General features: G+C 39.7%; 2 protein-coding genes across 2 annotated transcripts; both read left to right on the top strand.

Annotated features, from left to right (window-relative positions):
• Nucleotides 1–1285: 1285 nt before the first annotated feature.
• On the top strand, nucleotides 1286–5641 carry si:dkey-172o19.2. The gene is made up of 2 exons (XM_038716172.1): nucleotides 1286–1412; nucleotides 2234–5641. Exon 2 carries the CDS (start codon nucleotides 2239–2241, stop codon nucleotides 3334–3336), a length of 1098 nt encoding a protein of 365 aa, XP_038572100.1. The 5' UTR covers nucleotides 1286–1412; nucleotides 2234–2238; the 3' UTR covers nucleotides 3337–5641.
• Nucleotides 5642–6469: 828 nt separating this feature from the next.
• On the top strand, nucleotides 6470–14736 carry nfil3-4 (nuclear factor, interleukin 3 regulated, member 4). Its single transcript, XM_038716171.1, has 3 exons — nucleotides 6470–6717; nucleotides 10448–10549; nucleotides 10656–14736. The coding sequence occupies exon 3, from the start codon at nucleotides 10690–10692 to the stop codon at nucleotides 11437–11439; it is 750 nt and encodes a 249-aa protein (XP_038572099.1). The 5' UTR covers nucleotides 6470–6717; nucleotides 10448–10549; nucleotides 10656–10689; the 3' UTR covers nucleotides 11440–14736.
• The last annotated feature ends 6438 nt before the right edge of the window (nucleotides 14737–21174 follow it).

The raw sequence follows: 21174 nt of genomic DNA, 5'->3' as shown, positions 1-21174 counted from the left end.
CACCAGACAAAATTGTTCAGCAGTAACTGAAAGTAAATGAGAGATTCTTCCCACAAGTGGGCCAAATAAAATTCTGCATCTTATCATGCTAAATGCTAACTAAATGCATGACATGATACACCTTTCACACATACAATTGCTTGTTAACATGTAGGCCTACAGTATATTCTGCATGATATCATGTTAACATTAACACATGCTAAAATTTAACATAATAGTTAGCATTACTGGAAAAGCACAGGTGTGGCTAACAGTAACTCATTAGATTTAAGGCCAACATAAACTCTCAGATGTACAGATTGACCAACCAAATGGATGGACCATGTGGAGCAAACATAATACATTCACGTGAGCAGGACTGAGCAAAGCCAAATAAAATGTTAAAACCTCTGTACTGGCTCAAATTAAAAGCACAATAAAGTGATGTCAAAGAAATGTGCATTCTGAACAACAGTGACTACTTAAGTAATTTGTCAAATTTGTGAAAAGATAATTTGCTGATATATTAATAGGGGGTTAGACTGACCCATATGCTTCCTTAAATTTCATTGTGGGTCCATTCACAGTAATATGTGTAGATAAAGCTTACAGATGCATACTTTACAGTTGGGAATCATTTCCACATGGTGTTGGAGGAAGACCTTGGAAAATGGTGTTGTTTGTAATTTCCAAATTTTCCATCTGAAGAGAAGTAGGAGCCACGAGTTCCCATGCTGAGCGATAGAGCATGGATATTTTAAAAGCAACTTTGGAGGCCGTCAATAATGTTTTGTGGTTAATTAATTTTTTTTAAAAACCTCCGTGATTTCTCATGCACCTCATTTTCACAAGCTATTAGGCTAAGTCTACTATTTAACTAATCACACACCAATAAATTATAGGCTCGCGTTCAAGTTTAATGCAGACCCGTGTGTGAAGTCTGCGGAGCATAGTGGATCCGGCTGCGTCAAGTGCACTGCAGGCAATGCGCAGGTGATCATGCGAATCGATGCGCAGTAAACGAACTTAACAAGACCCATAAGTAGGGCAAATAATCCAAAATGACTCATTTCAGTATCACCTGTTGGTTTAATCGTGACCACACTGTTGTGTTGGACTTCCGCTCTCCAAGTGAAGTTGCCTGATGAGTTTCCATGGTATGAAACAGAAAGCCCGAGGACACAACACGATTGGCTGCATGCATTGTAGATATGTGAGCGCCTCCCAGCAGCTCTGCTCTCTTCAGCACCGCTGGTTGTGATTGACAGGTAAGCGCAGGCTTCTCCGGGCAAACACGTAACATCCACAAACTTAAAGTCTACATATAGTCTAATTAATTCTGCATTATCTAAGTGCTATTTCAAACGCTGTACGTTGCTGTGTGTGTTGCAGAATTACATCAAGCTCTCCAAATCATCCAACCTTTCATTCAGGTCAGTGCGAGGAGTTTAACACTGTCTAATCATCAGGTTTGACATTAATGCTATTTTATTAATCTACTCGCTTAGCCAAGGCTACTAACTAAAGGTTAACTGGTGTTGATTTGAATCATGTCTTTAAATATATCTTAAAACTCTTGCTTGTCGTCTTTGCTTTTAAGGGACATAACAATCTTTATTTCGATCCTTTGTAAGTAACCCACCACAATATACTCGTTACAATCCTGCACTCAGATGCTGACTCAAGTAAAATGCACTTCAAATGTAACTCAGCACAAATAACCTACTTTTAGTGTTGAACATAAAAGTGCTTAAATGCTAAATTGTCTGTTTCCTGGGTAAAGTTAGGATATTATTGCTTTATTATTAGGCTTCTAATTCATTAACATGTAGGCCTATGCACCATTTAATGTTTTAGCTGCTAGAGGTGGAGCTACTTTTACCTGCTTTGTAGTAGGCTACAATCTTTTAATTAATAATTCCATGAGATATGTTTTGGATGTTGGCTAAAATCTGAATCTAAAATTAAGTAATAATTTAATAAAACAAATTATGGAGTTGCATACAAAGTAAAACATCCCCATCATGTAGGCTCCTTTAATATTACAAGTAACAATTAAGTTAATATCAAAACCGCATGGATTAGAGATTTAAGGATCTTCAGCATATTGATGAAGTAACAGTCATACGGATAGTAGACCTAGTAGGTACAAACATCCTCCGCATTTGAGATCGAAATCAGATAGGCCTAGATAGAGTTTTCGCTCAAATTAAAAGCTGTTTGATTCAAACAGATTTCTCCCCTCCCTGTCTAGTGCCAATGTCCACCTCCGGGAGCCCTGACGGTGCAGGGGCCGCTGCTCTGTGCCAGCCCTCTTCTTCAGTCGAGAGCAGCGGCTACACGGACCCTGGACCTCTCTACCCGTCAAGGTCCTCCCTGCTGTCCCGACGTTTCCTGCGTTTACGGGGCTGCAGCAGCCACGTAAGCCCCGTTACACGCCGCAAGAGGGAGATGATCCCCGCCGACAAGAAAGATGCCAACTACTGGGATAAGCGACAGAAGAACAACGAGGCGGCCAAGCGGTCCAGGGAGAAAAGGAGGCTGAACGACCTGATGCTGGAGGGTCAGCTGCTGGCTCTGAATGACGAGAACGCGCAGCTGCGGGCTCAGGTGCTCAGCCTGCAGTTTCACAGCAGCCTGAGCGCAGAAAAGAGCAAAGCCACATCTGTTGAAGCTTCTACTCTGTCCTTATCACCTAGAGCGGCTCACACCCCTGCCCTCTTCCCGGCAGGACTCTGGGGCAACAGCAGGAGCCACCCGGCTTCTGCCCTGGGTGTGAAGCATCAAGAAACAGCGATCCACCCATTCGAGGCCAAGATCCCGTGTTTTAGCCCAGTTGGAGGTGTTGGTGGTTTTAATAACCCACAAAGCTCTCACAACGGTGGCCCACAGCAAGGCCTCTTCCCCCTCTCCGTTCCCCGTGTCCTCTCTCCTCGAGCGGTTCTGGAGGGAGGGAGGTCAGCGGAGGCAGATGTGGATGCTCATCGACAGGTCTCCTCCAGCGATGACATCCCCAACTCCACCGACGCCTCTTCCCACCCGGCCTCCTCCACCCGAGCATTTCTGCACACACCCGACACACTCCAACATGCCTCCATCCTGTCATACCCACCTCAAAATTGGCTGCTGCCCCATCTGAATCACCCGGCTGTATGTAATAATTTCCTGCTGCCTTGGCGGTCTCCTTACCTGCCCCCCCCGGCCGTCTACCCTGGCCTGCCACTCTACATACAAGAGAGACAAGGCCAGGCTCTCGGCGTGGATGCAGACAGTCACAGGGGGTTGAGGAGCCGGCTCAGCAGTGCACCGGCAGTGCTGTCTCAACTTGGGATGCACCTCAGTCTGGATGGTCGCTAACAGGACAGTTTGATGGTCATGGCATTTATTACAGGGGTCCGTGGGATAGAAGCTTGCAGTGTATTTTGATGCTGCAATAATGTCTTGTATAGCCTAATGCAATTACAGATGTGAATGTTTTAAAATGCCAATGGATATGCCTACCAAAGAAGCTTTATAATTTGATGACATAGCCTATTAATTGCAAATAGGCGACTGGATTTGTTATTTGGTCATATAAAAACAGGAAAAATGTGAATGTACTTTAGGCTATATACAGAGGATATATATCCTATATTAGCTGAAATACAGAAGGCATGGAGAATGTTGCGTTTTAATGCAGCCCACACTGTGGTTTCAAGTGTATACCAGGAAGAAACAGCGGTTACATTGCAGGCACGGACTAGTGCTGTCAGAGATCTTCTAAACCTCTTTAACATTAAGCAGAGCCTATTTCAGTCTTTTATTAGGCCCTAATGATATTTATATTATGTACAGTAGTAGGCTTTGTATAGCTGGAGATACAAAAAGTCCGTCCACGTTTTTGAAATAGCTTATTAGAGACCTAAATGAAATTACCGGGTTGATTTGATTGGTTGTAAAACTTATTGTTTGTGAATGTTTGCCGTTGTTTGCCGTTTATCTGCGGTGAAAAACCCAGCGAAACTGAATGCTAGTTGACTCGGTATTCCCCTTCATCCCCAGTGCGCGATTTCCCAGCAGACTTTGATTAAATGGAAAAATAAACGTTGAACCGTTTATTTGTGGGCTTAGCCTACAGGCTGTGAGACATTTTCCTCCACTGCATCTAGTTACGCCACTCTTACTCTTGTTTAAGCCAGGAATATCAATACAATAGTCTGACAAAATGTTTGCAATACGATGGTTCATTAAGCCGTTTATACTGTCAAATAAAATAAGGTATTAAATAGCCTAATATAAATTTTCCATCTTTAATGAAGATTGCAATAGTTTATGTCATATCAAGGAAGCAAAAATATGTTAATATGGAAATAAAAGACTGGTGTTTAAAAGCAGCTCTTAAATGACATTTTAATTATTTAAACTGACCCCCAAAGTAAAAAAACAATAACAATAAGAAGAAATGCCATGATCCACAATAAAATAATGTCCTACCTACTAATGGTTCGTTCTTGCAGTTTATGCTAATCTAGTCATATGGCTGGCTGCATGACTGTCAACACCGTGCTCGAACCGTGTCAACGCTTTTATTCTTCTGCATACACTGCAGGGGAAATCTATCTTTAAAGTATATTCACTGGCGCTGTCACTATTCAGTAAGCTGAAATAAAACAGTAGTCCAGGCTGATTAGATAGTACAAGCCAATCAGGTTTAGCCGCTCAGCAGGCCTTTCCAGGAAAGCTCCACTTTTCAAGACACTTTTTGTAAAAGTTCAGCTTCATGCTAGAGTTATGTTTACTGCTGTCGGAACAATAGAGTTGTTGAAAAGCGATTTATTCCCCCTGGTTATAATATCCTCTTTTGACAAGATTCTGTGATGGCATCGCCCACGAGGTCCCGCAGTCAGCCAGCACGGGTCCCGGAGGCCACCAGCAGGGGGCGCTAAAATACAATGTTGGTGGAGTGGAGTAGCTGCGAGTGAATGCACCACTCAAACCAGTAGTCTATTGTTTCAATGGAACATACCCAAACAAGAAAATACTAAAGAGTGTAACATTTACACAGATTTTATAAATATTCCATAAAAAAATCATGAATGAACAAATGTAGCTTTAATATCTGGTGACCCTGCTAGAGACAAAATCATCTTTTTTTAAATAGTAGTGGTGAAGTCTTCTAAATAAAGCTAAAAATTGTACATGTTTTGTGAGTAATCATTTGTATTTGAACATGCCTTGAACTGCTTTCAATAGATTAAAACATAAAATAAAGTGTACTTTGCAACAGGATATAAGGGGTTTCAGGAATATTTAGTCTGATTCATGGCTCATCTTAATTTAGAAACTAATATCAACACACAATAATTGTCTCAGTTGGCTGGTCGCAAAATGTTAGTCCACTAAATCATCAACTCTGCGTTATACAGTTCACACATATTTTCTGCTTTGTTCACTGTCAGATAATGTTCAGTTGTAATGTTTATGTCATATACTTTCTGGTTTCGACAAAAGGACTTTGACACAATTTCTTCCACCCCACAGGCACAATGTATGTAGTTCGAAAAAGAAGTCTAAGAATACACAAATGTCTAGTCAAAATACTTGAGCTTGACAATTACTTTGTTGGACGTGCAGGTTAGACTCCGTCTTCTTGGCTGTATGACAACAATAAAGCATTTTTTTCGCGTCCACACGGAACTCTGGTGCATATTTGTTTTTAACATTAAGGGCTTAAGCGCATCACATCAGGAAGCAAAAATCTCACTTGTCTACATGTGACACGTGTCTATAGATAGAAATGGGGGTCGAGGTCTAATTTCCAGTCACGCAAAAGCATGTGCTATAATTCCAATTATAAAATTCATTTGTATTCCTAAAATGTATAACAAGGGGTTCTAAAGTGAACAGAGTATATTGCAAAAAGCACATCAGCGACAGGATAATAAATGTGCACACATGTAGTCGCAACTGTGACATCTAAGCTGATTAGCCTAAGTGACAAACACTTCTCTTTTTTTCTGTGAATCTGAGGTGCCAAAGATTTATTTACACTCATACCGAAAACAGTCACTATAGATAACTCCTCTCAGTTATGCTTTATTGTAAAGATCTGAAAGACACATCACTCTGGTGTTACCTTGTACCATGGGTGCTGTGGCTTAGTCTCTTGTACTACTACTGCTACAACTGCTGCTGCTGCTGTTATATTTATGATTTTTCAGGTAAGGTAACATGAAACATGTAAATGAACACTACACAGCACAGAAGAACACTGCAAAGACAAAACAAATGGCATTAATTTGTTTGAAGAATGAAATAACGGTTTGGCATTACTTTACTCTGGGGTGGTAAATGCATATCCCTCCGCAGTTATAGCATGCGACACACAAAATATGTCAGTTTGAAACTGACAGCAACGTCATGCGAGACCCCTGTGTGGGGAAGCCACCAACACCACAATATTATGAAGATCAAGGAGGCCAGTCAGACGCTTTTCATGCAACAACAGAGGTGGACAGTCCAAGGTAAAGACAGGAAAACAAGACATAAAGAGAGAAAGCATAGAAAGTGGGAGGTGAGAGGGTAGACTGAAAGCAACAAGGCATTATCAGCCCCCCTCTGCTTATATGAGCATCCATCTCGTGACTCAGTCTCAAAGGAGAGTTCCCTGCTCTAAGTTGTATTTTAGTACTGTGTGAGAGCGAGATTTATCGGAATTAGCTCATTCTTACCTCTGCAGCAGTGGACTTTCTGCACAAGGTAAGGCCTCAAGCTCATTTTCTCGTCTGAACCCTGTTTTTCGGGGAGCTGATGGATTCAGGAGAGGAAATGGTTTAGGTGTTACTGGCCAAAGGATAGACGGTTTTTGCACATGCTACCGTTCTCTCGAGCTGAATACAGACCAACACCACATTGTTGTGCGACGTTAACTCAGTAAACTTCTTTTGGTATCATTCTTTTTCATCTTCTGCCAAAATACAGGAATAAGTGACTGGCCTTTTCAGTTGTTCATATTTTTATGTATATTATCAAAACAAAATCAATTCATTCAGAATATATTATGTGAATAGGTTACTCTCTTATCTGTAAAGAATTGTTTGAGGAAGAGGAAGTGTTACTAACATGTAAATATCTGCGATATAATTTAGGAGGACAGATTTGTACATTGTTTCTATTGTAAAAGTCCTTGCTGTAAAATATAAATAATTTATAATGTAATTTATAAATTGGCCAAAGCGGGGGTTAAGTAAGTCAACTTTTCAAATATATATGTATTCAAAATATTCAAACATTTACTCAGTTTGAAGTGTTATTTTTTTATCTGGTAAAGGGACGTTTACTGCAGTTGTAAAGACATAAATCACTTTGGATGAACAATGTTGTGTTGTGCAATTTTAATGCTTCTTAATCTAAACACACAGAGTTTGGGTCATGTAAACAGTATTATTAATATATTATTTTTTACACTTAGTGACCAAAAGTTAGTTTATAAGTTTATAGTTTAGAAATAGTTTAGAAATAGTTTATTTCTGTTTACCATTTTTCATAATTGATTCTGTATTAATGTATATTGTCTGCTATGTAGCAGAAGGGAGTTACTAAACTCAATTTCACTCTATAACTTGTTATATTGTGACAATAAACCTAGCTACCTACCAGAAAAGTAGAAATTGTCACTGCGTTGCAATGTTATCTAGTACCGCAATAAATCTTTTATAAAACTGATAATTATCTGTCTTTGTTGACATGGTGTCAGAGATGTGATGATTCAAACACACAGTCATTTTTGAGGCTGTATCTTGTGGTCTTGTTTCACTTTGCAGTGTGCTGTAAGGTGTTTCAGCAATTTCCATCCTACATGTATGTGAGGTGGAAGAAATTTGAAGAATACCTTTCAATATATCAATCCAATACTAAGAGCTCAAAACATTTAGGTATTGCACTGTACTGCATCGCACAGGGGTTTCTATTCTTTTGGTCACACAGTAGGAATTATAAAAAGGGAATTTGTTTTTGCATTATTTGGTCCTGGTTGAGCTTTCATCTAATCTGAATGGTCTTAAGTGCAAATCCAGAGGTTTCCAAAAAAAGCATAAATCACCCTCGTATAGTATGTAACTACACAAATAATTGGGTCTAAGGAGAAATCTTATATGTGATATATATTCTATGATGGTAAAACACAGAATTTAGAAGACTTGAATAAAAGATAATGTCCATCCAGCCATTTTTTATTACGCAATAACATTGATGGCTTAGTAGCAATATTTAATGTTTTTGTTTCCGTTTTTTTATGATTCTGTAAATACTTTGAGTGCCGTTTATTTCCATGTATCGTCAGCAGTTTGAAAAGGTGAATTTTTCTGGTGTTTCATGTTTTTAGGAATATATACGTTAACAGACAACTCAAGCCAAGAACTGTGGCAAATTCTTTATTCCCCCAAGAGAAAATTCATTCACTCTTATTTCCACAATGGCAGTTTACAAGAGACACGAGCACACTACATTGAGGTGAAAAGCCACAAAATACAGACTGACCAAGTTTTCCTCCTATGGGTAGTTATTTTAACAATTGCTGGTAGGGCGCACAGCAACACAGCAGCAGATGGCTGAGTATGAGAAAACGGATAGACACAAAAAGAAGAAGTTTGAGAGTTCCTTACTAAAAAGCAGGCTGGCTATAATTAGTCAATAAGAAACAGGTGCAAATGTGCAGCAGAGTAGTGAGCGGACATGGCCTCAAGAGAGATTTCACTCAGGAACCCTCTTTTTTGTTTTCTCTCTCTGTGTGTCTCCCTGTATGATTATTGTTTTCTCTCTTCCTGCTGTTGCTTTTTTGGGTTTGCTTGCACAGACCATACAACGCTTGGTCTTTTTGTCACACACAGAAGTATGCAGGTGTGAGCGTTCTCACACAAACAGACAAACACATTCGGGTCTACTTCTCACTGGGCACAGGCTTAAATATTTTTAACCTGATGTGTGTTCTCACCACCACGCACACAGGGTGCATGGCTTCTTTGAAACCTTTGTTTTGATGTTTCTGGCTCAGTTCAGTCTGGCACGTCAAAATACAACTACATGGTTTGAATATGCTCAGACGTTGCTCTAAGAGTGGATAACGTTAAGAAAAACCAGACAGACTGAAGTTTTGGTTTGTGTTTAAGAAAGTACTTATGTTACTCATGCAAAATCCTGAGTGATTTTGCAGCTCATTTACAAGGTGTCACATGTAAGCTAGCATGAAGTACTGCATGGCATCTGAATGGAAATGAACTTACCAGCTATAGTGTTGTTTGCTTGTTTTCAATGAGTTAAAGGCGCGTGTGTAAGCTCAGTGTGTGTGTGAGTCTGTGAGAGTATGATTGCATACAGACGGGCTGTGGTTTCAACACAATGTTCATCCTTTTTGCACAGCTTCCCATGAAACCACCCACAAACCCACGCGAATGAAAGAGACTATATTAAAAGCTGCCAGCATTCCTCTCAGACCGGTTATTCAAAATATTGAGTTTACCCTCTGACTTGTGCTACGAAATGGACAAACACTTACTGACTGCCTTTTCTTCCCCACAATGTAGATGAATGAAGTGAGGCAAGTAGTTGAAAGAGATGGAGAAGGGGAAGTGGTAACTAGGTGGACAAGTCCACCAAAGAGAAAGAGGGAGGAGATAGTGTGAAAGTGTTGTCAATTCAAACTCAACTTAAGAAGGCGCTACATATAAAGTATATAATTTCTATATGACATACTCAATTAAATTCTGCAATATCCAGAAAGTTTCCATTCAATTTCACAATCATTTTGATCTTCTTTGCAAAAGCAGTGACATAGAGGTTTCTGCATAGCTAAAAGTGATGTTTAGGTTTAGTTCATGTTGTCAACTAGACTTATCTGCCTCCAAAGTGAGCTCTCAACAACTCACAGTTGAGAACAATACAGTAGCTACTGTTTGAAATATGGAACTGGGTATGTTCACTGCTGCATGAACTTATTGTTGTAAATAACTGTATAAAATATCTTGATTATCAAACACATTAGTGCACATTCTTCTTTGTCTACTTACTGTTTCCCATCACATTTTCTCATGTGGTCTAGTCAGGTTAGAGGTGAAGTGAGGTTAGGTAGGAGGGTTTGAGTGCTGGAGGTGCTAGACTAAGTTGGAAGCAACTCTAGTGGCCTCTGCAGCTTTTCAGACAAAGAAAAAGCACACACAGTATGAGCAGCTTTACCTATCAGTCACTGGTTTTGTGCTCGACTGGGAAGCCACAGGGCTTTACATAGCTAACATTAAAAATACATGAATTTAATTCACAAATCAAGGCAAATATTGAATATTCCCATAATCTAAGATCCATGACGGTATTTCTCATCTCAGCATAATCCAATTACGTTTTTTCAACAACATTCAACACCAGTGTTTGCTGTTCTTATAAGGAATAAACTTGAAAATTACTTGTTGTTGACTTTTCATAATTTTTCCCCCCATAGCTGACAGCTGTGGACTTCTAGTCTAGTCTCTCAGACTCAAATCATCTCTGCATTCAGAAATACTACGTTGCTTTCAGTGGAGACAAACCAAGATAAGACGAGGTAAAACACAAATCAGATAGGTTATCGTTATACAAGAAGGAAGTACTTGTATTACTCAACCTACAACACGAGACTAAAAACTCTCCAATTTCCCTCTTGATTTCAGGTCTGTGTTGGTTGTTAGGCATTTTTCATCTACCATGGAGTCTTTGTCATCACCTCTTCACGAAGGCCAAGACAGCCATATTGTACAGGTGGAAAACGAACTGGTACGCAAGGGTCCCCGTCGCAAAAGGGAGTTCATACCTGAAGAGAAGAAGGATGCCCTCTACTGGGAGAAACGTCGTAAGAACAATGAGGCAGCCAAAAGGTCACGGGAGAAGAGAAGGATGAATGACTATGTCCTAGAGAGTCATCTCATGGCCCTGAAAGAGGAAAATACCAGGCTTAGTGCTGAATTACTGGCCATGAAGCTGCACTTTGGCCTGGTCCACCCTGCAGCCTACACTGCTCAACAGAGTGGCCAACTGCAACACCACGTCCACAGCAGCACCCAGCCTGTCACCAGCATACACCACCAGCCCCTGCAGAGGGACTACTACTGGGGTGGTAGAGACTCTTCTGCTATGCCAAGCCACCAACCATCTCACCCTGTTTTTGTTCCTGCATATGCCCTCCATACCATGAGAGGCTATTCATATTTGAACACATCAGGTAATACTGGCTCTGGCCTCCTCCCTCCCCTTGTCCTCCCTCGAAGTCTCCTGCCCACCCATTCAGCCAGTCCTGGAGCCCACCTGCTGAAGCCCATTCCTACAAGAGCCACCTCAGATGAGGAGGAGGAGCAGCAGGTCCCAGGGGTGTTGTCCCTATCCTGCTCTGCTCCGCCTCGCAAAATCACCTCAAAAGACAGAATCTACTCTCCACCAAGACAGTACATGTCCGACTGAGGGTCCAATACAGAAGGGCATTCTGTATAATCGTCAGATTGATTGACTGGGAATCAAATTCTTCATTTCTTCTTCACTATCAAACATACCTGCTGAAATTGTAACTTTAAGAGCTCTATTTTTGTGAATTAATGACACATGGTGCAAATTATGCAGATGAACACAACTGCAGTGCAAAAGGCTCCACACTTTCCAATATTTGTGTCACAGCCCACTCTTACGATTCTATGTGGGATGATCATTCACACTACAGCCCATAAAACGTTAATAAGCGGTTAAATAGAAGCCATTCAAGTTCACAACACTCCCTGCTGTGTCACAAAAATAGAGCTCTGAAGCTACTTCAGCTCTTCTCTGTGTGTGCTTTGTTCCACATGTCAAAGTTGAATAAATGTTCAACTGTGGGTTATGAATAAGATTCAGTACTCACTGATCTCAACTCACCATTCTTGCTCTAGAGGACTGTTAACTATGCAGCTACTCCAAGCCTGCAAACCATTACCTTTTTTTTTTTTAATTACATGTATGAATGTTGACAAGAGTTGTGAAAGAACTAGATGTGGGTCCATTGTCACTTTGTTTTGTTGATGGATAAACATTACTTGGTGCTAATGTACAATGTAATGTACAATGTACTGTTAACCAGCAATTGGAGTCTTGACAAGATTAAAGCTAGGGTAGGCAATTTATTTCAGAAAATCTTTTGTTATATTCGATGAAATTCTTTTTACATCCTGAGAGTAATGTTCTGACACCAAAATGAAATATATCCAGTTTCTGTGGCTGTAGCAGGACTGTAAGCATGGCCAAACTTTTTATTTGGGCTGAATGTAATCAATGACTGGCCTACCCGCCTGCGTGCACTCCACGTGTGCGCTCACTTCATATCAAAATGTGTTTTGGGGGAATGGCTTTGAAGGACTGCTTTTATGAGAAAGGGTGGGATTTTTTCAGTGGGATACTTTCAAAGTCTAGCTGTCTCTTGCTAGTTGCCTACCAACTTAATTGTACAATTAAGTGTTTTCCTTCTTTTTCCATACAGTGAATGCAATTGAAAAGACATGTCAATCCACATTAAAAAATGAAATAAAAGAAAATAAACTACAAAAATAAGAAAACATATGGGTTTCACCCCAGACTGACATTACTTACACTGCTGGCTACAACCTCCCTCATAATGGAAACAGTGAAGAATGGTGATGTATTTCTTTGGTTTTCCTGTGTGGGCAGAAGTAGTCACCTTCCTTCATACTGTGGCCACAATGTGTTTGAATCTTTCAAAATTTCAATAAGCTTGGGGATGACATTTTGTTTAATATATTTCAAATAAAAACATTAGAACAATTAAACTTAAGAATTGTGAACAAGGTCTTAGGATAATTCTTCTTTTTTTTTTTTACTGAAGGCTTGCTGGCTACAGTACTCAAAAAAATAGCAGTCTTTGGTCAAGAGACCGAAAACTATTGCATTAGGTTATAGAAATGATAACGAACTAATCTCTTCTTCCAGTTGGCATCTGCTGTTTCTTTCATCTCTTCCAGTCTATTTATGAGCCAGCAGCACCCCAGGCTACAGCAGGTTGCTGGCTCTTTGCCTGACAGCGCTGATGGCAACATTGCTGCTGGCCAGGCAAACAGCCAGTCCAGCTGGCTCAAAAACAAAGTCAGTGCCAACACAGAAACAAGACAGCAGCTGACTAGTGAGTAAGTGTTTTTGCAATATAACACTATTTTTGTTTATGGCCTGGAATGCAATAGCTTACTGTGGTTTTAACAATTAAACATGACTAGTGCAGCTGTTAATAGGAGGTAGAAGTGCCTATCGGCAAATCCATGCTAAGTTGTAGGAAGGGCCAACATGAAAAACAATTTCATTTTTATGGCACATTTGCTTAAAAATGAGAAGACAGTAAATAATTCCCATTTATTCCCATTTATTCCCATTCTTAATATTTTTAAACTGTGCACACAAAGTGGTTATTTGGGTCCATAAATTAATTATTTGTTCCATGGGAATACTAAATTGTCCCCTTAAATTATTAAATTCTTTGTTACGTTATCTACTTTATATTAGCATTAGAAACTTTAGTTACGGGTTGTGGATGTTAGTCTGGAAAGGTAACACCAGATGGCTAGCAGATATGTCGAATGCAGGTGACCTCAAATTACAGGTTTCATTTCCTGAAATTATTAAGATATTGCATTCAGTATTTGTCCTTTCCCCCTTAACCCTCTTTCTCATACAGCTTTTACTGAAAAATTACAATGAATTAGCATCAAGTACTTCACAGCGCCAACATCTGGAGCAAGTTACCTAAGCTAGCTCACAAAAAAATCATCTAATGTGTACAAACAGAACAAAGAAATGTAATAATGTCAGACAGAGATATGAGACAAAGTGGCCACCCTGGTCATGTTGGTCTTGCACTGAACATTTGAAAAATGCCTTTGTGTGCTTTTTCCCCAGTTTGGAAGCCTCCACTGCCTATGAATTTTTGTGTCTTCAAGGGCAAAGTTACTACTGCCATTAAAATGTCGCCATCTCTGTTTCACCCATATGGTTTTGCCTGTCAGCAAAGAGCTTCACCAGGAGGTGGCCGCACGGGGTCAGTTTATGAGTTTCACTCTCATTGCGCCCCAACAGGCCAGTAAGAGTCGCTAGTGCAGCTACAAGGACGAGAGCACCTCGCGGCGTTCTTCGCACCAGTGATCAGGCACACCCGGAAGTACCAAAGACACAAACTTGGCCAGCTGTATCATCTTTTCTGTTTCCTGCAACCTGCACAATAGATGGGGTTATACAGTAGGCCTACATTTCTCCTCCACAGTCTGGTCTCTCATCAAACTAGACTATCATATCCTCTTTTACAGGAGGCCTAGGCACTCAGCATTCAAAAGCGGTTGTACTGTTTAAACTATGTGTTCCTGAATACATTTAAACACATTATTGATTGTAATCTTTTTTTGTCTGATTAGTTTTCCACAGCTGATTGATGAATTATCTTTTTCAACTCATATATGTGCTGTCACTAATCTCTATGCACTGTGTATTATGCTTATTAATTACATTTTTTTACAATAAAGATTGCAATTTATATGTTACTTTCTGCTGCTTATGTCTCAATAGTTATTTCAGTCCTGCTTTGTGTGGTTCTTTAAGCAACAAATGATAATAAATACAACATGTCACTATAAAGTAAAATGAGTTTTCCTTATCCCTGCCCTCCTTTGTCTCCCACTGCAAACATGCTTGAATGTTATCTTAACCTGTTTTCATATGCAAATTAAACCCTACATGTGTGAGTTTGTCCCACTTTGTCTTATTTTGGTGTTTTATGTAATAATAAAATCACCAAGATGGTAAAACACTATTATCTCAAAGTTTATTTTCGATTCTGAACACTGATATAGCACCAAACAACTGTTTTCTATGTAGATATAGTGCAGTAATGTGCCACATCTGCTCTGCCTGTGTTGTCATCCCAGCCACTGGATTTATTTCAACCAAACCAGAGTTGGTGATTGTTGGAACAACAAAAATACTAATAAAGGCGGTTTTGGTGAGTTTTATTTTGTTTCTGTCGAGTTTGAATGAAGTATTTTTAACAGTGACCCGCGTATAATTATTGAACAATAATGCTGCGATGATGTGTTGAGAAGAAATCCGCTTGACACTGTTCTCGATCATAAAAGTTTATTACATCAAGAAGTTCAGCATCCATTACAAGCTCTGCAGCAGCTTGGAGAGTGACCCAGCCCGATGGCCACTCTGTCTCTCTGTACATCAAACACAGCTTATATAGGACATGTTTAGGTATCTGCTAAATACCATATAAAGGTCTGAGTCTGCAAGCTAAGGCTCCAATCCATATAAGAGCAAAGTTCTAGTGTAAACATCTTGTTGGACACCAGATAAGGGTCTGAGCCTCCATGTAACCACTGACCTCTGCTCTCCCCTTAATGGTCACTAATCCTCTATCCAGCTGCTACAGTGCTATGTTAAACTTTTATGCGTCAAATGCACATATGTTATACACCACACTACAATGTCCAGTGCAATGTCGCCCTTAGCCTAATGTTCCTTATTAAACAGAATTATAATGAGAAGACATGGCATTGGTCCAGTGTTGTTCCTGTTAAAAACAATCATATCCACAAAAAAATCTATATAGCGCTAATACTAGTTTCGCTTTTTGTTCCATCGCCTATTTCCTATGCACTATTCATATTAAAGCATATACTCAGTTTAATGGGTTTTGAAGGGGATGGAGACAATTGCAGGATTTAAAACGGCACCTGAATTGGCCGTATTCCTCCTAGGTCCTCCTAATATGTCTGTTTTATTTGGCTGTGTATAGTCCATGGAGGTAACGATAGGCCACGCTGGACATTACTGTAATACAAACTGGCTTGGCCTTGCTACAGAGCTGCATCTTGCTGTTGGCTTATTATAATGAATTTACATACATACATTTCAAGGGAATGTTGATAACTTTGGCTTTCTCAATAAAACTACTATTATCAAGCCACTACATATTTTAGACGTAGTTGGAATACATGTAACCTAGGTGTTTGAATGGTACTAAAACTTTGCTTTGTTTCACCATCATTGTTATCTATCTTAAGTAGCCACAAATATATTCATTACCTTATAGCTATGCATCCTGCAAACAGCTGTAAAAAAAAGTGTGTGTGTGCGTGTGTATATATATATATATGTGTACATATATATATATAGTAAAAATAAGTGATGTCCTTCTTTCACTTGCTTCCAAAACAAATGCATATGCTAGCCAGATCAAGACAGAAAGCTGTGGAAACACTACTAAATGAAAGTTCCTTGCAGTATCTTTAAGAGAATCTTGAGCTGGCCGGCGGGGGGGGACTTTTTCTCCAAGTGGTAAAGGGATCCCAGTACAGAGCAGGCATATGTTTCAGTAATCTAAAGTCTTACAATGATTAAAATATCCTTGCTTGTTTAACGTAATGTCTGCAGTCTGTAGCCCTAGATGATGAATCACATTCATTACACCAGTTCATAGGTGCATCATACCACATAACAACTTCTGTAATCAGTAGTCCAAGCAGTCTGAAGCAAAACTGCATTTATTTACACTGCATACACAATTATTAGGCAAATTATGTTCCGCAGGATTCATTCCAATCCAAAATATAATTGAATCACAAACCTGAATGTTTATCTAAGAAAAAGTGAGTTTTGTCTTGCTCAGGAGAATTCATTAGTGTGCAGAATTATTAGGCAACAAAAATAACAATAATGATGTCTATCATATTACCCATTATTTTCCTTTTTTTTTTTTAGAATAAATAAACAAAATGGCAATTAACTTTAAAAAAAAAAGGCCTTTCAAAATATTTAGTGACCATGCAATATACACTATATTGGCAAAAGGTTTAGGACACCCCTCCGAATCTTTGACTTCAGGTGATCCAAACACTTCTGTGGCCACGTGTATAAAAGGCATGCAGATTGCTTCTACAAACATTTGTGAAAAAATGGGTCGCTCTCAGGAGCTCAGTGGTACCGTGATAGGTTGCCACCTGTGCAATAAGTCCATCCGTGAAATTTCCTTATTGCTAAATATTCCACAGTCAACTGTTTGTGGTCTTATGACAAAGTGAAAGTGATTGGGAACAACAGAAACTCAGCCACGAAGTGGTAGGCCACATAAAATCACAGTGCGGGGTCAGCACATGCTGAGGCGCACAGTGCACATATGTCGCCAACTTTCTGCAGAGTCAGTAGCTACAGACCTCTAAACATCGTGTGGCCTTCAGATTAGCTCAAGAACAGCACATATAGAGCTTCATGGAATGGGTTTCCATGGCCGAGCAGCTGCATCCAAGCCTTACATCACCAAGTGCAATGCAGAGCGTTGGATGCAGTGGTGTAAAGCACGCCGCAACTGACACTAGAGCAGTGGAGACGTGCTCTCTGGAGTGACAAATCACGTTTCTCTGTTTGGCCATCCGATGGACGAGTCTTGGTTTGGCGGTTGCCAGGAGAACGGTACGTGGCTAACTGCATTGTGTCAAGTGTAAAGTTTGGTGGAGGGGGGATTTTGGTGTGGGGTTGTTTTCAGGGGTTGGGCTTGGCCCCTTAGTTCCCGTGAAAGGAACTGTCAATGCTTCAGCTAGGGCTGGACAATAAAACAATAACAATAATTAACAATATAATTTTTTTCAATGATAATATAAAAAATGTTCAATAAATATTGAGTGTTTTACTTTATTCACTTGAATCATACACGAAGTAGGACTTTCACAAATTAGAATTTTTTTATTAAGATGTTTATTTTGTTGAGGAAAAAGGACTTTACTTAAAGCTTTACTTAAATTTACTCATGCATATTTGTTGACAAAGATTTTATCATTATTGTTTTAAATGTTCTACCTCAGATTTGTGAAGTGATCCACTGTTCGGCCTCAAGTGCTGACCATAATTAACCATCAGGTTTCTACAACTTTCACTCAGGAGCAATAATCTGCCTTTAAATTCGAAAGAAATAAAGATTTGATACTTATCATGATAATTATCGATATCGAAAGATATGAAACTTTTTATCATGATAACATTTTTGGCCATATCCCCCAGCCCTACCTTCAGCATACCAAGATATTTTGATGCTCCCAACTTTGTGGAAACAGTTTGGGGATGGCCCCTTCCTGTACCAACATGATTTTGCACCAGTGCACAAAGCAAGGTCCATAAAGACATGGATGAGAGAGTTTGGTGTGGAGGAATTTGACTGGCCTGCACAGAGTCCTGAACCCAACCCAACTGAACACCTTTGGGATGAATTAGAGTGGAGACTGCGAGCCAGGCCTTCTCGTCCAACATCTGTGCCTGACCTCACAAATGTGCTTCTAGAAGAATGGTCAAAAATTCCCATGAACACACTCCTAAACCTTGTGGAAACCCTTCCCAGAAGAGTTGAAGCTGGTATAGCTGCAAAGCGTGGACCAACTCCATATTAAACCCAACGGATTAAGAATGGGATGTCATTAACCTTCATGTGCATGTAAAGGCAGGTGTATCAAAAACTTTGGCAATATAGTGTAGCTGCCCTTCAATAACTGACATGAGCCTTCCATCCATGGAGTCTGTCAGTTTCTTGATCTGTTCAACTTTCTCTAAATTAGCAACCACAGCCTCCCAAATGCTGTTCAAAGAGGTCTATTGTCTTTCCTGACTGTTAATCTCACTTTTGAGAAAATCCTGTAAGTTCTCAATAGGATTCAAGTCAGGTGAGGATGGGGGCCAGATCATTATTCAGGCAATTTTGAGGTCCTTGCTTGCTCACCAAGCAGTGGAGTACTTGGATGGAGGCATGTGATGGATCATTGTCCTGCATAAAGATCGTGGCCTTCTTGAATGCTGAGGACTTCTTCCTGTACCACTGCTTGAAGAAAGCATCTTCCAGAAACTGGCAGTAGGTTTGGGAGATGAGTTACAGTCCATCTTCAACCTGAAAAAGTCCAACTATCTAATCCCTAGTGATAGCATACCAGTACCCATCCTCCACCTTGCTGGCGCCTGACTTGAAGTGGTGCCTTGTGTCCATTAGTGATCCAGCCAAGGGGGCTGTGACTATTCGCAACAAAACATTTGATTGTCTGGTGGTCATGCCACAAAAGTTTAGCTATTTCAAGAGTTTTGCATTTTACAATTTTTGACTTTTCAGTGTCAATTAAACCTCTTTTATACCTATTTTACCTGACGTAAACAGGCTGCATAAAAATCATGCACACCTTGATATAAGGTGTGATTCACTTTCGCCACACCCTCCCACATTACACAAATACATACATATCACCTGAAAATGATTAACTCCAACGAGCATTGTTATATGGTTTGGAGTTTATAATTGTGCATAGAAATAATCATTCAATCAAAATACTTGCCCAATAATTGTGCACACAGTGTACGCTAAAACACAGACAAACAAAATGCTGAACCAGAATCAAAGACACTATCATACAGGCTGCATTATCATCTTTACTTCCTAATTCTTATCATTTCAAGTTTTAATTTTAAACTTACTCTTTTTTTTTAGCACCAAAAAGTGTTGCAAATTTTTTTTCCTCTTGCTCATGTTGACTGTGAATGAAATGTAAACTGCATTCAATAATGTAGTAGTTACGTTTGAAATAACACACCTGGATTTCAACATTGGTTACTGTTTGGTAACTTAACACTCTTAACGCCATGTGAAAACAAATGGCGTGCTTATTATAAAAAGACGAAAGACAAACTCTATTGATATAAAGTGTATCTCTACAATACCGAATCTTCAATTTCACTGCTCATGCCTAAGCACCAGCGTTAGCTGACAATTAGATAACTTATGATAGCGATAATGAAATGCCAAGCCAACATTGGAAATGATAGGGTGGACTGTCAGCTAGCTATCACCAGATGGCTCAATTTAAGTTAAATAATATCCAATTACAAAACTCTGAAGGTAGGAAAATTAAGTGTATTTAACAAGCTTACATTAACCTGTAGTGTCTCCATTAGCGTGTAATGCACAAGACTTTAATGAGCCACTGGGAGGGCTGCAGGTAAACAAGACACATCAATTAACGTGAAGGTTGGGGAACGGTATGGTCCATTTTAGGGGTGTCTGAAATTGTAGGCTATTTCAAAATTCTTGAGGTATGAATATTATATATTGTAATATTTACAATTACGGTTAAGAAAGACCTTACTGAACTGTTGTTTTTGCCTTTTTGGGGGGTGTCCAAGTCTTAATTAAGGGGGTCAGATCCCCCCCAATCCCCATCGTAATTTGAGCTATTTAAATAGGGCCCTTGGGAACATAGATATGCACTCATTTGATGGTATAATGCAGGGTCCTACATTCTCTAGCTTTAAAGCAAATGGACATTGTAATTTGTCCTCTGTATCCAGAAATGGATACCATACTTGCACCACACTTGTACTACAGTTTGTTTACAACATCTCATTAACTCTTTGGCAACCTCAAGATCAACAGCAAGCTAACATGGCAGCTGACCAGTCACCACTAATGCTACTGGGTCGAAACATACTCACAAAATTTTGAAACTTGTAATTGATTTATGTGTCTAGCTTGCAAATTCAAGTGATGAATGGCATGGCAGCTAAACTTGGGGCACACAAGTTTCAAATGATATTACATACAACTTTAAAATAAAAGTCTCAGAGTTGGAGGATGTGAATGAATTATTGCAATATATGTTTCCTAGCAAGTGAGGACTACCTTCTGTAAATGATTGTTTGCAGCATATCAACTGATCTGAAAGCAGACCATATCTTGATGAAAAGTGGTGCACATGTTCTTTGCAAGTCAATTGTTTGTTCTGTAACTGCAAACCACTACAATTTCATTAGACCACCAAGTTTCAACGCCATGGTAACACAAAATGTGTGATTACTACCCACACACCCAAACCTTATAGACACACATGCATGCACACATACGTACACACTGCCTTACATCATTTCATCACCCATGACTGTTCCCATGGTATAGCTGGAAATAGCTTTGGTGAAGCAGACGTTGAGTGTCTGTGTGCCAAAGTGCATTCTGACATTATTTCCCCTCTGAACCAAATGAAAGAGATACTTGAGGAGAGGGCTTCAGCACATTGTGCACTTCACCACTGCTGTCTGCTGCAAGTAAATTAAATAAATTATGAAATGACTAAAATGCAAGCCCATCTGAATGCT

This window comes from Micropterus salmoides, unplaced genomic scaffold (assembly GCF_014851395.1).
Source record: "Micropterus salmoides isolate LMB-PRFRI ecotype aquatic unplaced genomic scaffold, ASM1485139v1 Ms_hic_scaffold_13, whole genome shotgun sequence".
Taxonomy (NCBI): domain Eukaryota; kingdom Metazoa; phylum Chordata; class Actinopteri; order Centrarchiformes; family Centrarchidae; genus Micropterus; species Micropterus salmoides.
The sequence above is the reverse complement of the archived record's forward strand: the minus strand, read 5'-3'. Positions and strand labels throughout refer to the sequence as shown.